Here is a 21,784-nt window from a genome sequence, read left to right as displayed (position 1 = left end):
TTAGTTATATTATTGGAAGAAAATGAATCATTTTGGCTATAATTGGTGAAAAATGCTTTTAAATGATTAAATGAGGTTTTTATCACTTTTTAGTGTATTTTGACAGTTTTGACACATTTTCGTATTTCGGCCATAACTTGAGATACAGTGATCGGATTAAGATGATTCTTGAACCAATTTGAAGATAAGAGATATATCTATAACTTTGGTGAAGACATCTGAATCCAGTTTGAAGGTTTTCCAGGTCAAAAAGCCGAAGTACAGAGTCAATTGTTATTGGTCGAAACTGGAACAAAGCATGGAGCAGACAAGGGTATTTCGGTCATATCTCAGCCTACACAGATCCAAATGAGGTGATTCTTGATGCATTGGAAAGATAACTCAAAAGTCTACAACTTTCATGTTTTAGACATGAGCTGGTTCAGCCTCTAACATCAAGAAAAGATCGGTTGAAGTTGAGCAAAAAACAGAGCAAGTGATCCACACTCGGATCCACTATTCATCCGAACCCTTGGCTGTTTCTGGGTTAGTGGAACCGAGCTCGGATCCATACGGATCCGAGGTACTGTATCAGCTCGGATCACTGTAGCAGCCCAGAGTCAGAAAAGGCTGCTATGTACGCGTAAAACTCAATTTCACCTCCACCAACTCACATGTGATGCTAGACATGTGAGAAACATTACCAGCTGTAAGGAGAAAGTGTAAAGCTTCATTCCTTGACCAACTTTCATCATGAAATAGCCAAATTCATTAAAAAGGGAGAGAGGGGAGTCCATAGGAGAAAAAAAGAGAGAGAGATACGGGAGAAGCTTGAAGTTACAGAAATGTAGCTCTTTCATCTCCCTAGTGTTAGTTTAGCTTAGTATAGAGTAGTGTAGCTTTTCCATTCTTGTTTATTATCTAGATTAGGATGAAGATGGAGGATGAAGAAGGCAAGGAAGAAAGCTCAAGTGACAAGGGTTGTATTCCTTCCAAACTCTTTATCTTTTGTATTTGATTCCAAGTTTAGTTAATATACAAGTTCTGGATTTTGTGTTCATTATGTGGTTCTAAAGTTTATACCTTGGGTTTGGTTGAACTTTCTATGATTGTTAGTGTTAATTGTTTGGTTATTTGATTGCTACGATTTGAGCAAGTTATTTAGCACTTTGGCTCTTTAAATCATGATTAATCTGGTACCATTAATTGTGATTATCTAAGGTGTTGTTTCTGCAATGGAAATTGAGATTTAACACTAGTTCAAGAAGTGCTAAACATAGGGAGTACACTCACGAAAGTAGAGGTGCATCTATGTGGTTTTTAGTGATTCATTTCATGTAATTTCATTGAAGAAATGAATTTGTAGCTAATTTCATAACCATGAGAATAGGTATGGATTAGTTATAAGTATAATTGATTAACTACGAAAGTAGGATTCAAATGCATAAGGAAATTACACTATAACTAGCCTAGATGTAGTAATTAATGATCCAAATATAGCACTTGCATGAGTAGTTAGGGATACCACAACCTAAGGAGCTTTCATTTGTTATTTTCTTGTATAATTTTAGCAGGTTTTAATTTGTTATAATTAATTGATAGTCTAAATAATAGAGAAGCTTTAGTAGTACCGGTAATTGCAATCTTTCTTGTGGGATCGACCCTTAATACCCTATACTCGCTCACGATTCGTATACTTGCGATAAATCGCATGTGGGGTATTTAGGAGTTTATAAATGTAAAACTTGATTAGGATGAACTTAATTGTATATGTATACTCCGCGCCCGTCAGTGACGCTAATATAGATCCCAAGGTCTGGGCTGCTGGATTTACTGCCGCCCTGCTAAAGAAATACAATTCATCATCTTATCCATCAGTTGTAGCTGTAGGAAGAAATCAATCGGAAAGTGGAGTTGATACCTCAAAGTTGCGAGAAAAGGAGCCCCTGTCCGTTAAAACCTTACTTTTGTCAGCATTTGAGAAGCTCTTCTCTTATCTCCTAAACTTGAACGACGTCAAACAGCAGTTGACAAAGATAATCTCCGTCCTTTCAAAAAACCGGCCTTCTTGCCCACATCTTTATCTGTATAGTACAGCTAATAAGGTCATTCCATTCTCATCAGTTGAGTCATTTGTTGAAGAACAGAAGAGAAGTGGGAAAAATGTGTGGGCATTCAACTTTGGTGCATCACCTCATGTTGACCATTATCGGACTTTTCCCAGTGTATATACATCAGAGCTTGAGAGGTTTTTGAACGAGTGTCTGGTAATAGTGAAGAAGTTATAAAAGTTTTGCAATTTTAGATGATTTAGGTTGAAATGCTGCACAAGTTATTGTTTGCCCTGTGCAGTTGAATTCAGTTTCAAGCAGTGGAGATTCCTAACAAGAGGTAATTTTGGCCTAATGTTACTCAAAACTGCAAACTCTTGTTTCTGAATATTTCCATTGAGATATGGTATTTCAGTTTTGTCCAATGGTAGCTGTTGGTACTCTTGGTTCTGTAATTTAGCAATGAGGCACGTATCATTGTCAATAAACTTTCCCATCATCTTTGTTTATAAAAAAAAAAAAGAAAAAAGAGCTACCCAAGCTGATAGGGCAGTTTTAGTAGAGTAGTAGATAGCAAATATCCCTAAATTGAGCCAGTACCATGAATTTTGGGGAAAAGTCAGAATTTGAAGACTGAATTAGAAGGAAAACAAGACCTAAGGTTGTCATGGCATAATTTGAGGTAAATGATCTCAATATTTTCCATTTATTTTCGAACATTTCTGTCTAATGGTTGTTTGTTAATGTGTCTTCCGCCCATTATGTGTAGGCTTATCACAGTCTGTGCTTGGATTTGAGTTTAGTGTTGGGTGTTGTAAATATCTGTTGATTGTGTAATGAAGGGATTTTCTGAAGAGTTTTTATTCTGTAATTTTAGATTTGATATTGGTTGGTTCCTGTTTAAAAGGAAAATGAAGAACCCGTTTCTTGACTCGATATTTCTATTCCTATAATGAGTTGGACAACAGTAGGTTGAGGCCAATTTTTCTGTTGAACATTTGAACCGACAGATTTAATTCAAGGACTTCTTCCCCATTGCCCCCACTATAATGGTGGGTAGTGATAAGAGAAAGAGTTTTTCATAAGAGGACATATGCAATAGACGTTTCTGATGATCATTACAGTTTATGTCTTCAGAAATAGGCAAAGGATGCAGTATATTTATCCCAAAAACAGAATGAATTTGTTTGATCAGGCACATGTGTACTATGAAACTTCAAACGATTGTGTAGCCTTTCTTGCTAACTATGATAGGAAAGTAGATGCCAACGTCACATTCAAGAGGAATTCATATTTCCTTCCTGCTTGGTCTGTGAGCATTCTTGCAGACTGCAAAAATGTTGTTTTCAACACAGCAAAGGTAACTTGTAGAACACTTGCATTAAGTTAGTTATATGCAGGATAGACACAGCGAAGGGCCAAGTTTTGAATCACAGCCCCGCTTAAGTTTAGAAATTTTTGCAACTCTTTCAAAATTTACTTATTTTGAATAGAGATTGTCCTAGTGATGTATCTTCTTCTCGTCCACTCTGCCAAAGAGAGAAAATATGTTTAGCTATGATGACGGCCTGCTTGTGAATGAATGGAACTTCTTTTTCAGTTTTAGAATTTCTTGTCAACAACTACTGCTGACTATTCTGCCAAGCAAACAGAATTCTCTAGTTGGTTTTGATGTGCTTTATATAGGATTGCACTTAACCTGTAAAGAGTCCATATATGGTTCTACTAATTTAGATAAAAGCATTTAATGCCAAAGATAAAGTAAAAACATGGTACTGACAGAAGCTTTATGGTACTGAATCATTAATGAGGTTATTGTTCTTTAACAAGTCAACCACAAGAATATAGTTAAACTACTGGGTTATTGCTTAGAGACAGAAGTTCCTCTATTGGTCTATGAATTTATCCCTAATGGCACCCTCTCCAGCCTCATTCATAATTAGATAGATGATTCATTCTCCTTCACTTGGAACTTCAGACTAAGAATAGCAAGTGAAGTAGCAGGAGCATTGGCATATTTACACTTGGCAGCCGCAATTCCCATCTATCATAGAGACACCGAGTCCAACAATATACATTTGGATGGGAAGCACATAGCCAAAGTGTCAGATTTTGGAACTTCAAGGTCCATTGAAGCTGATAAAACTCATGCAACTACACTTGTTAGAGGTACTTTTGGCTACTTGGTGATAGCACTAGGTTGGCTCCAGCTGCCTTTACACTATTATGGGATACAATTTAACTTCGAAACCAAAAAATGTAATGGAGTTTTTGTTTTGACATCTGTTATATTAGTCTTGTTACCCTCATTCTCTCTCCTCTTTCTTTTTCTTTTTCTTATATTTATATTGTAAAAGCAAAATGGATTAACGGCCCACTCATAAGCTTAGTTGAGCACAGTATATACGACAATGTCTCATCAAGAAGAAAGAATCTTATGACAATGAAATAACATTTTGGAAATGGACAAGATTCTTAAATTTGTTAGTCATAGCACATTTTTTATTTTTCCTTTTTAAGAACCATGAATGCTATTACTGCTCTACTCAATCTATAAGTATAATTAATACTTTCATGTTCATACTTCATATGCCATTCAAGAATTGAATAGGATTCTCAAACTAAATAATAGACTTGTATATTTCCTTGTTTTCTGCTTCTTTTTTTCTTGTCATGTCTTCATAACAGCACTTAACTGGAATTGCAGAGAGGCTAGCTAAAGCCTAAAAGGTCAGCAATGGGAGAAATTTTTATCCAGATAAGAGTTTTGCTCAAACTCAATATTCTATTAAGGACAATATGGAACTCTATTGATCTAAACAACTACCACAGTTCACTAATTCGAAGAGTTTCTGTCATTATGAAACTGAAGTACACATAAAGGTGGAGAAAATGAAGACGATGGCACAAATATCTTTGTTACAGAACTTATCATGACATAAACTTGACCTGTATAAACCTCAAGTAAAAATTTTCTCTTTACCCATTATTTCCTCACTCAGTCCTACCACTCCTAGTTAAAAATCTGTCAGTACCATGTTTTTCAGTCCATTTTCCTCACTAAATCTTTGAAGCTTTATGCATGTAGTTTATTCTTTTTCTCAACTTTCTGTGCAACTGATTTTGTTCCTGATGGTAACATATCTAATCCCATTAAATGGGTTGTTACACTTGGTGCATTATGTTTGGTGTTCTATTTTCTGTATATTTGTTCACTAATCAGCTTTTTCATTGGAGCCTCAATTGAAAAATGGTTCTCAGCTTTTTCATTGCCTTTTTTGCAGCTGCTTTACACTGGACTCAAGAGACAATTAGGCCTGTTTTTACCTCTGTTCTTCTAATTTTTCATTACTTGTCAGGTAACTTCTTTAAACTATGTTTTAATAGATTGTTTTTGACTTATTAGTCTCTCTTTCAAATGATGCAACTGCAACAACACTAACAGATTTGCAGTTGCTGCCACTTAACAATTCCATTCCTTGTTCCTTCAAAATGAAATTCATGGATGATTGTCTAAGCTAGCAAAAGTGTATGTTTAATATATAATCTGGAAAAAACACAGAGAAGTATAGATTTTCCTGTTTTACCCCTTGCCTACTTATGCACATTAGGAATTGCACTTATATCTTTATAGATTCACCTCAAGAAATCTATTGTTTCATAACTAGCTTATCTATGCTTATTTCTGGTTGTAATGTGTAGATAAAAATTTGTGACTTATGTTCTGGATTTGTAACTCTAGGACATGGACAAAAATTGGATGAAACTTGATAATAGAAAGAACGAGTCTTATAAACTTGGGGTGGCTGCTTTCTTAAAATTCACATATTCTTTTATTTTGGCTGAAACTCTTTTTTTGACTAATTTTTTGACTAATTAAGTTCACAACTCTAAAAAAAATGTTTATTTTCAATGCAGTCTAGCTTCATATTGATCGTGAGAAGACTGTTGGATATGCTGCTAGAGATGATTGAAATATGACATTGGTGCTATAGTCTATGTTTTAGTTTAGAAATCTAGTACTCTTATCTTTTGGGAAGGATATGTATTGGCCATTACTACTTGAATTGATTATGTGGGATTTAGGACCCAACATTTGTGGTTCACTTTTGTTTTGATTAATTTATAGATGTGTTATGGCCAAATATATGAATTTGCGGCATATATTCTACGTTGATTTTGCCTTTTATCAAATTAAATGTTATGGTTGATTTTGCCTTTTGTCAATTTGAATGTTCTACTATAATTGTTGAAAATGCCATGGCAATACTATATTTGTAATGGCCAATTTCAACTCTTTAAGACAAACTCAGTGATAACCTTCAAAGTTGTCACTATCATGCAAATTTAATTTTTTACTATAATTGTCGGAAATGCCGTGACAATGCTATATTTGTAATGAACAATTACAGATCTTCCAAACAAAGTTGTAAGTTCACTAAGTGACGACTATTCTTGTCACTGAATACTAGGAATGATAGTGACAAGTTCAAGTCGTCACTGTAGAGTTCAAATTTGTGACGACTTTTGCTACCTTTTATGACAAAAAAATATGTGAAATAGTGACAAGAAAATTCGTCACAGAATGACAACCGTTAGTGACGACTTAGTTCTCGTCATTAAATAATAAGATTCAGTGATGACTTTAAAAGAGTTGTCACACGTACCTATTTGTGACATAGAATTAGTAAACCATTTTGGTTATTTGATCAACTAAACAGATTGTTTGGTCTTGTCAAACCACAATTCGTGCATAATTGATAAAATTATTAAATTGATACCAAAAATATTTACATTAAAAGGTCTTTTTTTGAATCATAAATATATTTTTAATAAGCCTTTTAGTTTTTGAACATTATTTTTTGTAGAGGTCCTAAAAAACCTATGTTAGAAAAAAAAGAAAAAAATCAAAAAATACTAAATTTTCATATTCCAAAGTTTTAATATAACTTGTGAAATGAAAAAGCTCAACATAATAAACAATGTTAATTACACAAAGATTGGGAAAAGAAAAAGAGATAGAAGGCGTTACTTTTATTAAAAAAGGTTCAACAATTTAGAGACAACGCGTATTTTTTAGTATGCAATAGTGGAAGCGGGAAGCTGAAAATTGAAAGAGTAGAGGCGGGGTTCTAAAAGAAGCAGAAACGACGTCATTTAAAATTGATTTGGAAGAAAAACACTCAACACTTGGCCAAATTTCAGACAAAACTCATTTCCCTCTTTCTTTGCCTTCGGACACCATCTTCCCAACTCCCTTTTCCCTCTCCAAAAGCCGCTTCCTCTAAAGCCCTTTTCCACACTGCTTCCTTCTCCTCCTCCTTACTATCATCATCATCATCATCGCCCAATTCCAACTCTTGCAGTTTCGTTTATTAACCCCCAAAATCACCACTCCATTATTATCTCAAACGCCCACATTCCCCACCACCCCTCAACAACCCCATTTGGCTTTTCCCATTCCCTCAATTCTTCACTGTTTCTCCTCAACTCATTCTTCTCCACCTCAATCTTCTTCCGCATTTTCTCTGACCAAAAAGCTAAATCTTTCCACTGGAATTACGCTCTTGATGGAATTCACCCTAGAGAAAATGGGGTCATCGGGGATAAAGGGCCAATCTTTGCTGCAGTTTTGTTGGGATGGCTTGGGTCGAATCCGAAGCATCTGAGGAGGTATGGTTCCATTCTTGAGAATTTGCAAAGTAGGCCAGATTTATTGGAGAAAATCAAGGGAATTATTGTTGATTCAGGAGGTGACGCTAATATAGATCCCAAGGTCTGGGCTGCTGGATTTACTGCAGCCCTGCTAAAGAAATACAATTCATCATCTTATCCATCAGTTGTAGCTGTAGGAAGAAATCAATTGGAAAGTGGAGTTGATACCTCAAAGTTGCGAGAAAAGGAGCCCCTGTCCGTTAAAACCTTACTTTTGTCAGCATTTGAGAAGCTCTTCTCTTATCTCCTAAACTTGAACGACGTCAAACAGCAGTTGACAAAGATAATCTCTGTCCTTTCAAAAAACCGGCCTTCTTGCCCACATCTTTATCTGTATAGTACAGCTAATAAGGTCATTCCATTCTCATCAGTTGAGTCATTTGTTGAAGAACAGAAGAGAGGTGGGAAAAATGTGTGGGCATTCAACTTTGGTGCATCACCTCATGTTGACCATTATCGGACTTTTCCCAGTGTATATACATCAGAGCTTGAGAGGTTTTTGAACGAGTGTCTGGTCATAGTGAAGAAGTTATAAAAGTTTTGCAATTTTAGATGATTTAGGTTGAAATGCTGCACAAGTTATTGTTTGCCCTGTGCAGCTGAATTCAGTTTCAAGCAATGGAGATTCCTAACAAGAGGTAATTTTGGCCTAATGTTACTCAAAACTGCAAACTCTTGTTTATGAATATTTCCATTGAGATATGGTATTTCATTGCAAACTCTTGTTTATGAATATTTCCATTGAGATATGGTATTTCATTTTTGTCCAATGGTAGTTGTTGGTACTCTTGGTTCTGTAATTTAGCAATGAGGCACATATCATTCTCAATAAACTTTCCCATCATCTTTGTTAAAAAAAAAAAAAAAAAGAGCTACCCAAGCTGATAGGGCAGCTTTAGTAGAGTAGTAGATAGCAAATATCCCTAAATTGAGCCAGTACCATGAATTTTAGGGAAAAGCCAAAATTTGAAGACTGAATCAGAAGGAAAACAAGACCTAAGGTTGTCACGGCATAATTTGAGGTAAATGATCTCAATATTTTCCATCTATTTTCGAACATTTCTGTCTAATGGCTGTTTGTTAATGTGTCTTCTGCCCATTATGTGTAGGCTTATCACAGTCTGTGCTTGGATTTGAGTTTAGTGTTGGGTGCTGTAAATATCTGTTGATTGTGTAATGAAGGGATTTTCTGAAGAGTTTTTATTCTGTAATTTTAGATTTGATATTGGTTGGTTCCTGTTTAAAAGGAAAATGAAGAACCCGTTTCTTGACTCGATATTTCTATTCCTATAATGAGTTGGACAACAGTAGATTGAGGCCAATTTTTCTGTTGAACATTTGAACCGACTGATTTAATTCAAGGACTTCTTCCCCATTGCCCCCACTATAATAGTGGGTAGTGATAAGAGAAAGAGTTTTTCATAAGAGGACGTATGCAATAGACGTTTCTGATGATCATTACAGTTTATGTCTTCGGAAATAGGCAAAGGATGCAGTATATTTATCCAAAATAGTGAATTTATCCAAAAAACAGAATGAATTTGTTTGATCAGGCACATGTGTACTATGAAACTTCAAACGATTGTGTAGCCTTTCTTGCTAACTATGATAGGAAAGTAGATGCCAACGTCACATTCAAGAGGAATTCATATTTCCTTCCTGCTTGGTCTGTGAGCATTCTTGCAGACTGCAAAAATGTTGTTTTCAACACAGCAAAGGTAACTTGTAGAACACTTGCATTAAGTTAGTTATATGCAGGATAGACACAGCGAAGGGCCAAGTTTTGAATCACAGCCCCGCTTAAGTTTAGAAATTTTTGCAACTCTTTCAAAATTTACTTATTTTGAATAGAGATTGTCCTAGTGCTGTATCTTCTTCTCGTCCACTCTGCCAAAGAGAGAAAATCTGTTTAGCTATGATGACGGCCTGCTTGTGAATGAATGGAGCTTCTTTTTCAGTTTTAGAATTTCTTGTCAACAACTACTGCTGACTATTCTGCCAAGCAAACAGAGTTCTCTAGTTGGTTTTGATGTGCTTTATATAGGATTGCACTTAACCTGTAAAGAGTCCATATATTGTTCTACTAATTTAGATAAAAGCATTTAATGCCAAAGATAAAGTAAAAACATGGTACTGACAGAAGCTTTATGGTACTGAATCATTAATGAGGTTATTGTTCTTTAACAAGTCAACCACAAGAATATAGTTAAACTACTGGGTTATTGCTTAGAGACAGAAGTTCCTCTATTGGTCTATGAATTTATCCCTAATGGCACCCTCTCCAACCTCATTCATAATTAGATAGATGATTCATTCTCCTTCACTTGGAACTTCAGACTAAGAATAGCAAGTGAAGTAGCAGGAGCATTGGCATATTTACACTTGGCAGCCGCAATTCCCATCTATCATAGAGACATCGAGTCCAACAATATACATTTGGATGGGAAGCACATAGCCAAAGTGTCAGATTTTGGAACTTCAAGGTCCATTGAAGCTGATAAAACTCATGCAACTACACTTGTTAGAGGTACTTTTGGCTACTTGGTGATAGCACTAGGTTGGCTCCAGCTGCCTTTCCACTATTATGGGATACAATTTAACTTCGAAACCAAAAAATGTAATGGAGTTTTTGTTTTGACATCTGTTATATTAGTCTTGTTACCCTCATTCTCTCTCCTCTTTCTTTTTCTTTTTCTTTTTCTTATAATTTATATTGTAAAAGCAAAATGGATTAACGGCCCACTCATAAGCTTAGTTGAGCACAGTATATACGACAATGTCTCATCAAGAAGAAAGAATCTTATGAAAATGAAATAACATTTTGGAAATGGACAAGATTCTTAAATTTGTTAGTCATAGCACATTTTTTATTTTTCCTTTTTAAGAACCATGAATGCTATTACTGCTCTACTCAATCTATAAGTATAATTAATACTTTCATGTTCATACTTCATATGCCATTCAAGAATTGAATAGGATTCTCAAACTAAATAATAGACTTGTATATTTCCTTGTTTTCTGCTTCTTTTTTCTTGTCATGTCTTCATAACAGCACTTAACTGGAATTGTAAAGAGACTAGCTAAAGCCTAAAAGGTCAGCAATGGGAGAAATTTTTATCCAGATAAGAGTTTTGCTCAAACTCAATATTCTATTAAGGACAATATGGAACTCTATTGATCTAAACAACTACCACAGTTCACTAATTCGATGAGTTTCTGTCATTATGAAACTGAAGTATACATAAAGGTGGAGAAAATGAAGACGATGGCACGAATATCTTTGTGACAGAACTTATCATGACATAAACTTGACCTATATAAACCTCAAGTAAAAATTTTCTCTTTACCCATTTTTTCCTCACTCAGTCCTACCACTCCTAGTTAAAAATCTGTCAGTACCATGTTTTTCAATCCATTTTCCTCACTAAATCTTAGAATCTATATGCATGTAGTTTATTCTTTTTCTCAACTTTCTGTGCAACTGATTTTGTTCCTGATGGTAACATATCTAATCCCATTAAATGGGTTGTTACACTTGGTGCATTATGTTTGGTGTTCTATTTTCTGTATATTTGTTCACTAATCAGCTTTTTCATTGGAGCCTCAATTGAAAAATGGTTCTCAGCTTTTTCATTGCCTTTTTTGCAGCTGCTTTACACTGGACTCAAGAGACAATTAGGCCTGTTTTTACCTCTGTTCTTCTAATTTTTCATTACTTGTCAGGTAACTTCTTTAAACTATGTTTTAATAGATTGTTTTTGACTTATTAGTCTCTCTTTTAAAGGATGCAACTGCAACAACACTAACAGATTTGCAGTTGCTGCCACTTAACAGTTCCATTCCTTGTTCCTTCAAAATGAAATTCATGGATGATTGTCTAAGCTAGCAAAAGTGTATGTTTAATATATAATCTGGAAAAAACACAGAGAAGTAGAGATTTTCCTATTTTACCCCTTGCCTACTTATGCACATTAGGAATTGCACTTATATCTTTATAGATTCACCTCAAGAAATCTATTGTTTCATAACTAGCTTATCTATGCTTATTTCTGGTTGTAATGTGTAGATAAAAATTTGTGACTTATGTTCTGGATTTGTAACTCTAGGACATGGACAAAAATTGGATGAAACTTGATAATAGAAAGGACGAGTCTTATAAACTTGGGGTGGCTGCTTTCTTAAAATTCACATATTCTTTTATTTTGGCTGAAACTCTTTTTTTGACTGATTTTTTTACTTATTAAGTTCACAATAGTTGGATATGTTGAAACTCTAAAGAAAAGTTTATTTTCAATGCAGTCTAGCTTCATATTGATCGTGAGAAGACTGTTGGATATGCTGCTAGAGATGATTGAAATATGACATTGGTGCTATAGTCTATGTTTTAGTTTAGAAATCTAGTACTCTTATCTTTTGGGAAGGATATGTATTGGCCATTACTACTTGAATTGATTATGTGGGATTTAGGACCCAACATTTGTGGTTCACTTTTGTTTTGATTAATTTATAGATGTGTTATGGCCAAATATATGAATTTGCGGCATATATTCTACGTTGATTTTGCCTTTTGTCGTTGATTTTGCCTTTTGTCAAATTGAATGTTCTACTATAATTGTTGAAAATGCCATGGCAATACTATATTTGTAATGGCCAATTTCAACTCTTTAAGACAAACTCAGTGATAACCTTCAAAGTTGTCACTATCATGCAAATTTAATTTTTTACTATAATTGTCGGAAATGCCGTGACAATGCTATATTTGTAATGAACAATTGCAGATCTTCCAAACAAAGTTGTAAGTTCACTAAGTGACGACTATTCTTGTCACTGAATACTAGGAATGATAGTGACAAGTTCAAGTCGTCACTGTAGAGTTCAAATTTGTGACGACTTTTGCTACCTTTTATGACAAAAAAATATGTGAAACAGTGACAAGAAAATTCGTCACAGAATGACAACCGTTAGTGACGACTTAGTTCTCGTCATTAAATAATAAGATTCAGTGATGACTTTAAAAGAGTTGTCACAGTACCTATTTGTGACATAGTGATGACACACGTACCTATTTGTGACATAGAATTAGTGACAACCATGTGACAATGGAAAAAGTCATCACTATATTCATATAATGACGACTTTTTGATTTTTAGTGATGACTTTTTATTGTCACAAAAGGCCAAATTTCTTGTAGTGCTCCTTTGTTCCCATGCCTCCCTCTCATTTCCCTTCCTTCTAGTGACCTTATCTAATCACACGGAGAAGATCTGGTTACGAACAGAGATTTAGTTGCAGCCAAATCTTCTCTCTAGTGACCAAATCCGATCATCAAGAAAGAAAAGGATAGAGAGAGAGAGAAAGGAAAGGGGGAGAGAAGAAGGGAGAGGAAAAAGGAAATGGAAGGAGGGAAATTAGGCAAGGAGAGAGAGTGGTGGCGGATGGTGGTGGTAGGTAGGTAGAAGATAGAGATAGTGGTGGTAGTATAGCAGTGGCGATTGTGTGGTAATGCAGGAAGACAGAAAGTGAAGAAAAATATATATAAAAAAAGGAAAGGAAAACAAAAAAAAAAATGAAGGGAAGAAAGAAAAGAAAAAAATCAATAAAAAATGGGCTACCAGTACCATAGCAGGTCAAACAATGCTATTCCAATTTAATTTAACCACAAGAAGGTTATGTGGGTATTTCAAAATCATAAAGCAGCTCGTTGATTTTTTACGAAACCACAAGGGGTTTTCTGTATTTCATCTTGATCTTAACACAAAAGTAATTAATTCCTCCGTCCCATTGAAAGTGTCATATTTAGGGGTGGTAATGGGGCGGGGGATCCTTCCCCCATCCCCCGCCCTATTGCCTATTAATGACCCCCGTCCCCCACCCCCGACTTCCCCCGCCCCGCCCCACTTCCCTCGCGGGGGCACCCGTGGTGTTAAAAAAAATTATTATATAATTTATTATAATTAAATTTGAGCAAATAATCAAGTACTAAAATATTAACACATCACCAAATTATTATTCATTGTAACTTCACAATTGAAACTCATAAAAATAATTAAACAAAAATTATTTGAATACAATCTAATATGATAAAAAAATATAACTAAAATAATCAAGTTTTTACTTTTGATACCAATACAATTACTAAATTATTATTGTGTTTTTTTAGAAAAAAGTGTTATTGTATTAAGTGTAGTTAGGAATTTAATATAAGTGTATTAATAAATTTAATATAAATAATTAATAATTTTTATTAATAAACACGTATAATTAGTAGTATAATTGATAATATCATTATATGTATAATTATGTACATACATATATTTCAAACGGGTGGCGGGGCGGGGGTTGGGGCGGAGGAATATACCCCCGTCCCCTGCCTCGTTTCTAAACGGGGGGGAAAAAATTCCCCCCGCCCCTGCCCCGCCCCCGCCCCGCCTCATTGTACTTTTTGCATTTCACTAGTTTATTTCTTCTTCTTTTCTCAATATTTTATACTAATTTCACTGCAATTTGTATATTCCACATCCAAAATTGGGGAGATAAAAGTACGGTTGTTTGAAAATACAGTTTCATAGCTCTTATAAGTTGATGCTTGACAACATTTTTAATTTTGTGGCAAATCAGAACATGGACTCGTCTGAGCTAGAAAAGAATAGGCTGCTCAATAAATAGGATTGGGCTCTTGAGGGTGAGGCTTTGCCACCTCCCCCATTGGTTCCTTGAACTGTTACCGTTATCAAGGCTAAGCCAAAGCCAGTCAAGAAAAGGTTGCACGTTCCAATGGGAAGATTTGGCCTAGGAACCCAACAACAAAAGATTCAACTTTTAAATAAGTGAGCTATACTACCACCATCTAGCAATGGACCTAAAAATTTTATGATCATAGATTGAAATTCAGTCCATCCTTCAAGGGTTGTTGCGTTCAATAAAGTTTAGATATTTTTTAGATCTCAAAATAATTAGCTGAGATTTGGCTACAACATCAATAAAATGGCTTATATGGCTGAATGTGTAATTGTTCTACTTTCATGAAATGCCTTTGCCTTTGTTACATTTTTTTGGAAGTATTTGGTGATTTATTTATTTATTTTTCTTTATAAAACAATAGTAAAACTTGGAGCTCCATATGAGGTAGTGCCAAGAGAGAAAAAGAGAGGGTTGATGGGATTTAGTATGGATTTATTATAAGGGAGGAAGAGGGAAGGGAGAATTGCAAGGTGTTTGAAAGTGAGGGTGTTTCTTTGGTTTTTTATATTTTTAAATTTGAGTTGGCTGTAATTCTCACCTATTTTATTTTTTTTTATAACCGTAAATACTTCTTTCCTTGCCTTTATTCTATTATAGTTTTGTTCGTCAATTCAAAGATCAGCTGGAAGATATTCATTCGCTTCATTTTGTGGTGAAAATGTAGGTTTAATCCCATGATCTTAATTTTTTTCATTTTTATTACATTTTCCTTTTCTTGCTCTCTCAATTTTATTTATCATTTTCTGTTTATCACTAATCCATTTGGGTAAAAGTTATTTTTTTTCTTTTTAATATATCTAATATCCACTTTACTGTAACAACGTATATAAAAAATTTTTACTATAAAAATTTTTTGAAATATTTGATATATTGTATGGATGAGATGTTTTTTGAGTTATTTTTAATTGTGTATTACTGTAAGATTGTATTAGAAAAACTTGTTTTTTTTTTGGTAAAAAGATTTTATTTCAATTGATATTGATATATAATTTGTGCTCGAGTGTAATTAAAAATGTTTCTACTTTGCTTTGCAGTACAATTCGTTTTCATTTTTTTTTCCTTTCTAATTACTTTAAATTGACTTTCGTGTTGTAATATTGTTGCTAATCTGATTTTATGAAATACAACTGCCTACTTGTTTAACAATTAGTGCTGCAAGTTTCGAGAGTTCACCTCTTCAAGGAAACAAGCATCCGAATCCCACAAGAAGAAGGAGAATATCTCTCGAACTGTTTCCTATTGCCGCAAGAAAAACGCTTTTGAGAAGGTTATCATCCTGGAAAGTTGATTCTGTATAGGATTAGGAGAAGCGATCTTCTCTAGGGTCTGCAACATGATATATAGAAACAGCCCATAAACGTTACTTCGTGCTTCTCATTACCATTAGTCCTCCTCCTGTTTTTCCCATTCGTTTATCAGATTCCCATCCTTCCTGACTATCAATTGTTGATCCCTACCACCGTCCAGCGAATTCAAAACATGGAAAAGAAGATGAAAAAGACAATTAAGCTGTTCGGAAAGGTTATCGACGTCGTTGTTATGGTCGAGGATGGCCTGGCTGATGACGATCATCTAGTGAATCAAGAACAAGGAACAGAAACTGCTTCAAGCAGCCGTGCATCAATGCCTCCTCGACGCGAGCGAGAACTTCCTCATGGAGCACGTTGGATACTCGAGAAAAGATTGGAAGCGTCCGATGTTGCTTCAACTCAAAGCAGATTTCTCATTCCAATTCGCGAGGAAATCATGCAAGTATTGACTGAACCAGAAGTGATGCTGCTGAATCAGAAAGAGGCTCTTAAGGTCACGGTGGTGGATTGCTCACAACGCTGTTTCGACATGAATTTGAAGAGGTGGCCGAGCGCGAACAAGTACGCTCTCAACAGCGGGTGGAATAAGCTTGTTGATGACAATCATCTAAAGAAAGGTGATGTGGTAGAATTCTGGGGCTATAGGCAAGATGGTCTCTTGCGTTTTGCTATGAACATCTGCAAGCGAAGGAACATCTCCGTTGCCCAGCACTGATTTATCAAGAACATTAGAACACTGATTTAACTTTTAAGACTGAGGGCTCTATTTTTTGCACACGCTCCAAATTTATGCTTGACTGTAACTATTTTTTTTTCTTTACTCATTATTGTTGTATAATTCGTTTATCCTCTTTTGTGTGTTAAATTGGATTTCGTGTTACAGTTAAAATAGTGCTTGTTTGTAATTTTCTCTTCTCTTGCGACTAAATCTGACTATATGAAGATATAGGAATTGGATAGAATCAAAATATATAACAGAAGGTTCTCAAGCTTGGTTTTTTTTTTGGGGTAAATTTCATAACTATATATCTTACTCATAAATGTAATTTCACAATAAATAATAAAAAATCATATTGTACAAGATACTTGAGTTTTGGTTTTCCTATTTGTACTCACTTAAATTTCTTATCAAGTAGGCAGAACCCTACTTGAACTCAATCAACACCAAATTAAAGTCGAATCTTTGACCGAGTTACTCACGAGCTGAGTCGAATTGTTTGGTTATTATACACCCTTATGATTAGGTTTCATAAAAATTTCCCAATCACGCAACGAGTCTCATATATCTTTTATTTTTTTGATTCAAATACAATTAAAAAGAAAAAGTTGCAAAATAGGAAGAAAGTCCATCTTTTTTGTGTTCCATTATCCAAAAATGTGCAAAAAATGTAAGTTCCATTATGCAAACAAATTCTATCTGCCTTGAAGATTTTGTCTGTTCTGTGACAACAAGAAACTTCAAGTCATAGAAAATTTCCCCTTGAATATCCAGAAAGGCTAAACGTTCTACAATATCATCTTCAATCAAAGTTATGTGAATGTACCCTTTGTTTGGCCCCAATCGAACATTTGATACAAAGATGGGATCACAAATTCATGTATCAACCATAATATATCCTTCCATGACCAATTATCATCTTCTACTTCAGATAATTTGAAAGTCACTAATCCCTCCGAATTCTATGATTAGCTAGTGTCATACTTAGTAGTCTAATTGAATCCTATGACCAGCTCTAGGCAAAAGCTCCTGAAACAAAGCATTACTCTCCCCTCCTGACTCAAACATTGCTTTCACATTTTTTGACAAAATTGGATATTTTAGCTTTGAATTATTCACAGCAAAACTGTTTTGATAACCTTTAAATGAGTCCATCACGAAGACAAGACAGTAGTGAAAGCAACAAACTCCACTTTGACAAATCACCAAGATTATATCCATTAGCATCAGAAAGCAAAATCTTGACAAAGGATGTCTCAATCTTTCTTGCACAACATCATATTCTTTTCTGGTTAATACAATTAAAAACATCCCAAACCTCCTTAGATGAAGTGTGGACACTCTCTAAATGTTATATCTAGGCAAACTCTGAAAATTATCTAGAGGTTTTCCCCCATATTCCAAAAACAGGGGATTAGCTCGCAATCCTGTTATGTGAAAAATCTTGTCCTTCACAATTCTGATCATAACATCTTGACACACATCAAGAGTAATTGTTTTGAAACCATCCTTAACAAGTATCTAAATATTCTGCACTAACATCTTTAAGATGGATTCTGCAGCAATATGATAAGAAGATAGGACCTTTGAATCATCAAGTTGTTGTCCATCACACATTAGGCTCTGCTCATTCACAGGGAAGCCAACGATGCTCTCCACGATTGCTTTAACATCGCGAACAGTGTACAACGACTTGACTTCCCTCTTCAACAACTCTTCATTTTACATTTTCACAGAGATTGGCAATACATCTCTTGGCCAAAGCACCATATGAAGAGTTGATTCACCCTGGATATCGAGAGAGGCTAAGGTTTCATGATCATCCTCAAGGGGCTTACCGGAATAAATTAGACTGAACTTATCACAAGGGATCCTGACAGGTGTCGAGCCTGTGCAATAATAATTACCTACTCAAAAAAAATACAAATTTTATATATAGGCGAGTATCGAATCCACAGGGACTAGGGATAATTTATTTCTTTTAGAATTCAGAGATGGGGGTTTTTACAAAAATATAAAAATAACTACTTAACTAAATAAAAGCAACTCACAAAAATAAATAGGAATTAATCAACAATAGATACGATTCTAGGCAAAGGTGCAACTTTTTATATACGGTCCATTCAATTGATCATCGATGTAAAGATAATTCAATTATTAGTTAATAGATTGGTTATAGTTGCTATACACGCGATAAACAACCAACTTTTCCTTACTTTATTGATAGTCAAGGTACAATCGTTAACTATTTGCCTAACCAAGAAATAACCCTAGGTGCGACCGTAGGATTTAATTCCTCGATTGCATTAAGAATTAGAAAAGCCCAACTTTAATCAATAAACACGCTACGGGGATTTGTTTAAATTAGATTATACGTTTTCCTAACATGGGACCAATCACGCTAGTCGTCACTAGTATTAACCAATCAAACAATTACAGATTTAATCGGTTAATTTGGCGGTAGATTATTAAATTAATTCGAATATCGGGCCCTTGACATTCAAATAACAAAACAATCATAAGAAGTTAAACCAGAAAACATACGAATACCAATGAATAAAATAAATAAATAAAAATAATTCGATCTCACAGATGTTTGGAACCGAATCTTCAAGTTGACTTTCGACTAGAAAACGAGAAGTTAGTTCTTCGTTGTTGGGAAAATTGCCAACGTGAAGACATGCGGCCAACCGAAACAAAGATAAAACCTAATCTAAGTGACTAGTCTGCTAATATATATAGCTGACTGACCCTTTTCCTCCCTAAGAAGTACTAATCAAACGGGACTCGGCGGACTTCCCTTATTCTTTTGCTTCCTATTTGATATCTACTACTCATAACAAAGGCCTATTGTCTAATTAGAAAAAAGGAAATAAAAACAATAATAACTCATGTTTTCTAATTCAACTCTACAACTAACAAAGGTAATTAAAGTCTTTCAAATTCCACCAAAGATGTCCATATTTGACTCGAATTAGGAAATCCCATGCGTAGTAAATTCCCGAATCATCTGGACTTGACAGTAATTCTTGAAAAATCACCTCTTTTGTCACTTTTACTCCACCTCCCTACAATTAACACAATTAATCAAATATAGGTAGAATCTATTAATTAAAATAATATTTGGTTAAAATCAAGGGAAAAATAATTATAAATTTAGCAACAAATTACATCCTATCAGATCCCGTCTTTGGCCTCAATTAAACATTTGATATTAAACATTGTGGTTGGTATCAGAAGCCTCTGCATCAATCTGGAGGACTTTCTGATCAGATGCTCTCTTGATAAACAGTCTCGTTGACAGCAAATTTTGAACAAAAAAATGGAGATTAGTATTCTGCTGAATCCCAACTGAGCCCAGATTTTGATCATCCTCCCATGACCAGCAGAAAAGAATTCCAGAAGACATTCACATATTCTTTTCTTTTCTTTCAACATTGCTTTCACTTTTCTAACTGTATCTGATTTCTTCACTTTCAAAGCAACCGGTTTCATAACAGGCAAGCATATATTTATCTGCAAAACAGTAACAACAGCCAAAAAAAGAGTACTCAGAAAATCTACTTAATTCAAATTTGAAAGTGACACCCTGGATTGCTTGCTTTGCAACTAAGAATTTTGACGCTCCAATTCTTTTAGCACTTGTATTTAATCAAAAGAAAAAAAAAATCTGAAGTACATGAATTCAAGTAAAATTCAGGAGGATAAAGGGAACAATGTGTAATAATAAAAATGATGTCACCCCTCGAACCTATTTGATCATCTATTTGGTCTGTAGATCCTGTACATGACTTTCAATCTTCCCTTTTTTCTTGTCAAATTGGTGATTTTCCGATGGACTTCCCAAATATTTTTTTACAAAGACTTCATCCTTTTTATATTGCTTCTGAATAACAATAACAAAAAATTGCTCACCATTGCTTGGTCTGCTAATTTAAATATTGAGTGCAAAGTGTAGCTAAACCCAAAGGGGGAGAAAAAAAATGTCCAATGTATGAAAAGAAAAGGCAAACCAATAATCTCAAAAAAAAAAAGAAGTTTTACACTACTACAACTTGAGCCGGTATAGAGGTATTGTCTTAGAATTTGCACATTGAATTGAATTATGTTAGACAAAAAAGCTAAAGTAATTATTCAGCTACATTGCACTGGAGGAAAAGAAACACAACATATTACATTAGAGACATCGTCATCTGTAATTTTATTTGTTTTCTTGTCCAACAACTAGGGACTTGTTCAGTCACATAGCATGGTAATACTTCTCGAATGAGCAAAAACTTGATCATATCATGAAAAGTTAGCATCAACTGTTGCCCTGATTAAATCAGAAATCATCTCTGAGTTTAATACAGTTAGCATCTTTTGTCAGGCTTTCCTCATATGCAACAAGTTTAAAGGAGGAATAAATTTGTTTTAGCTATAAGAAGCCCATTTCCAAAACAAATACCAACAGTTTCACAAGAAAATTAGAAGAAATGAAAAGCTATGATCAACACCCCAATTTTTTTAACCACCAGCCTTTGGGCTGATGGCCACCACTAAGCCATTTAAGGCTCCTTTGCCTCCCATCAATTACCACATTAAGTGGTTTCTTAAAAAAAATCAGACGGGTGCGTAGTGCATCTGTCTAGTCTGATGGTGGTTCAGTCCCTACCGGCCCCTCTAGACCCAGTTGGGTGACTTGTGTCTCCCTCTTAGATTAGGATAGTGTAGGATACTATAGACAAAGTGACGATTGATAAAAAAAAAACACCCCAATATTTTTCTTTACAGTTAAAAGTAATCCAAAATGCAAAAAGACTGTAGAGATTAGCATCATAAGTAAAATCTTGAAAAATGACCTTTCAGTCTTGCACAAAGAAGATGTTACTTTCTTAGGTAATTCAATTAACGGGCAAGATTAAACAGTTGAATTATGGACTTTCTCTGAATGTTGTAACTAGCTAAATGCTGACGACTGTTTAGAGGTATTCCTCTACATTCCAGAATCTGGGAATCAACTGGGAATCCTAGCCTATCAAAAATCTTGTTCTTCACAGCTTTGATCAAACAATCTTGATGCACGTCAAGATTAAATTGTAGTACCCGACAGATATCTGAAAAAAATTTTGCGCTAACATCAGTAAGGTTGATTCTGCTGTAATATTGTGACAAGATTGGACCTTTGAATCATTAAGTTTTTTGCCATCATAAATTAGGCTCAGATCATAAAGAGGGAAGCCAATGATGCTCTCCACGATTGCTTTAACATCACGAACAGTGTACAACAT

General features: G+C 34.8%; 1 protein-coding gene across 1 annotated transcript; it reads right to left on the bottom strand.

Annotated features, from left to right (window-relative positions):
• Positions 1–17,858: 17,858 nt before the first annotated feature.
• LOC140016952 (polyubiquitin-like) lies at positions 17,859–21,784 on the bottom strand. Its single transcript, XM_072071261.1, has 7 exons — positions 21,677–21,784; positions 19,971–20,030; positions 19,735–19,887; positions 19,435–19,582; positions 18,353–18,403; positions 18,055–18,229; positions 17,859–17,973 (listed from the first exon to the last, which is right to left on the bottom strand). The coding sequence occupies exons 1-7, from the start codon at positions 21,782–21,784 to the stop codon at positions 17,859–17,861; spliced, it is 810 nt and encodes a 269-aa protein (XP_071927362.1).

The sequence above is a fragment of the Coffea arabica genome, chromosome 1e (genome assembly GCF_036785885.1).
Source record: "Coffea arabica cultivar ET-39 chromosome 1e, Coffea Arabica ET-39 HiFi, whole genome shotgun sequence".
In the NCBI taxonomy this organism is placed as follows: Eukaryota; Viridiplantae; Streptophyta; class Magnoliopsida; order Gentianales; family Rubiaceae; genus Coffea; species Coffea arabica.
This window is presented reverse-complemented; position numbering and strand designations above follow the sequence as displayed.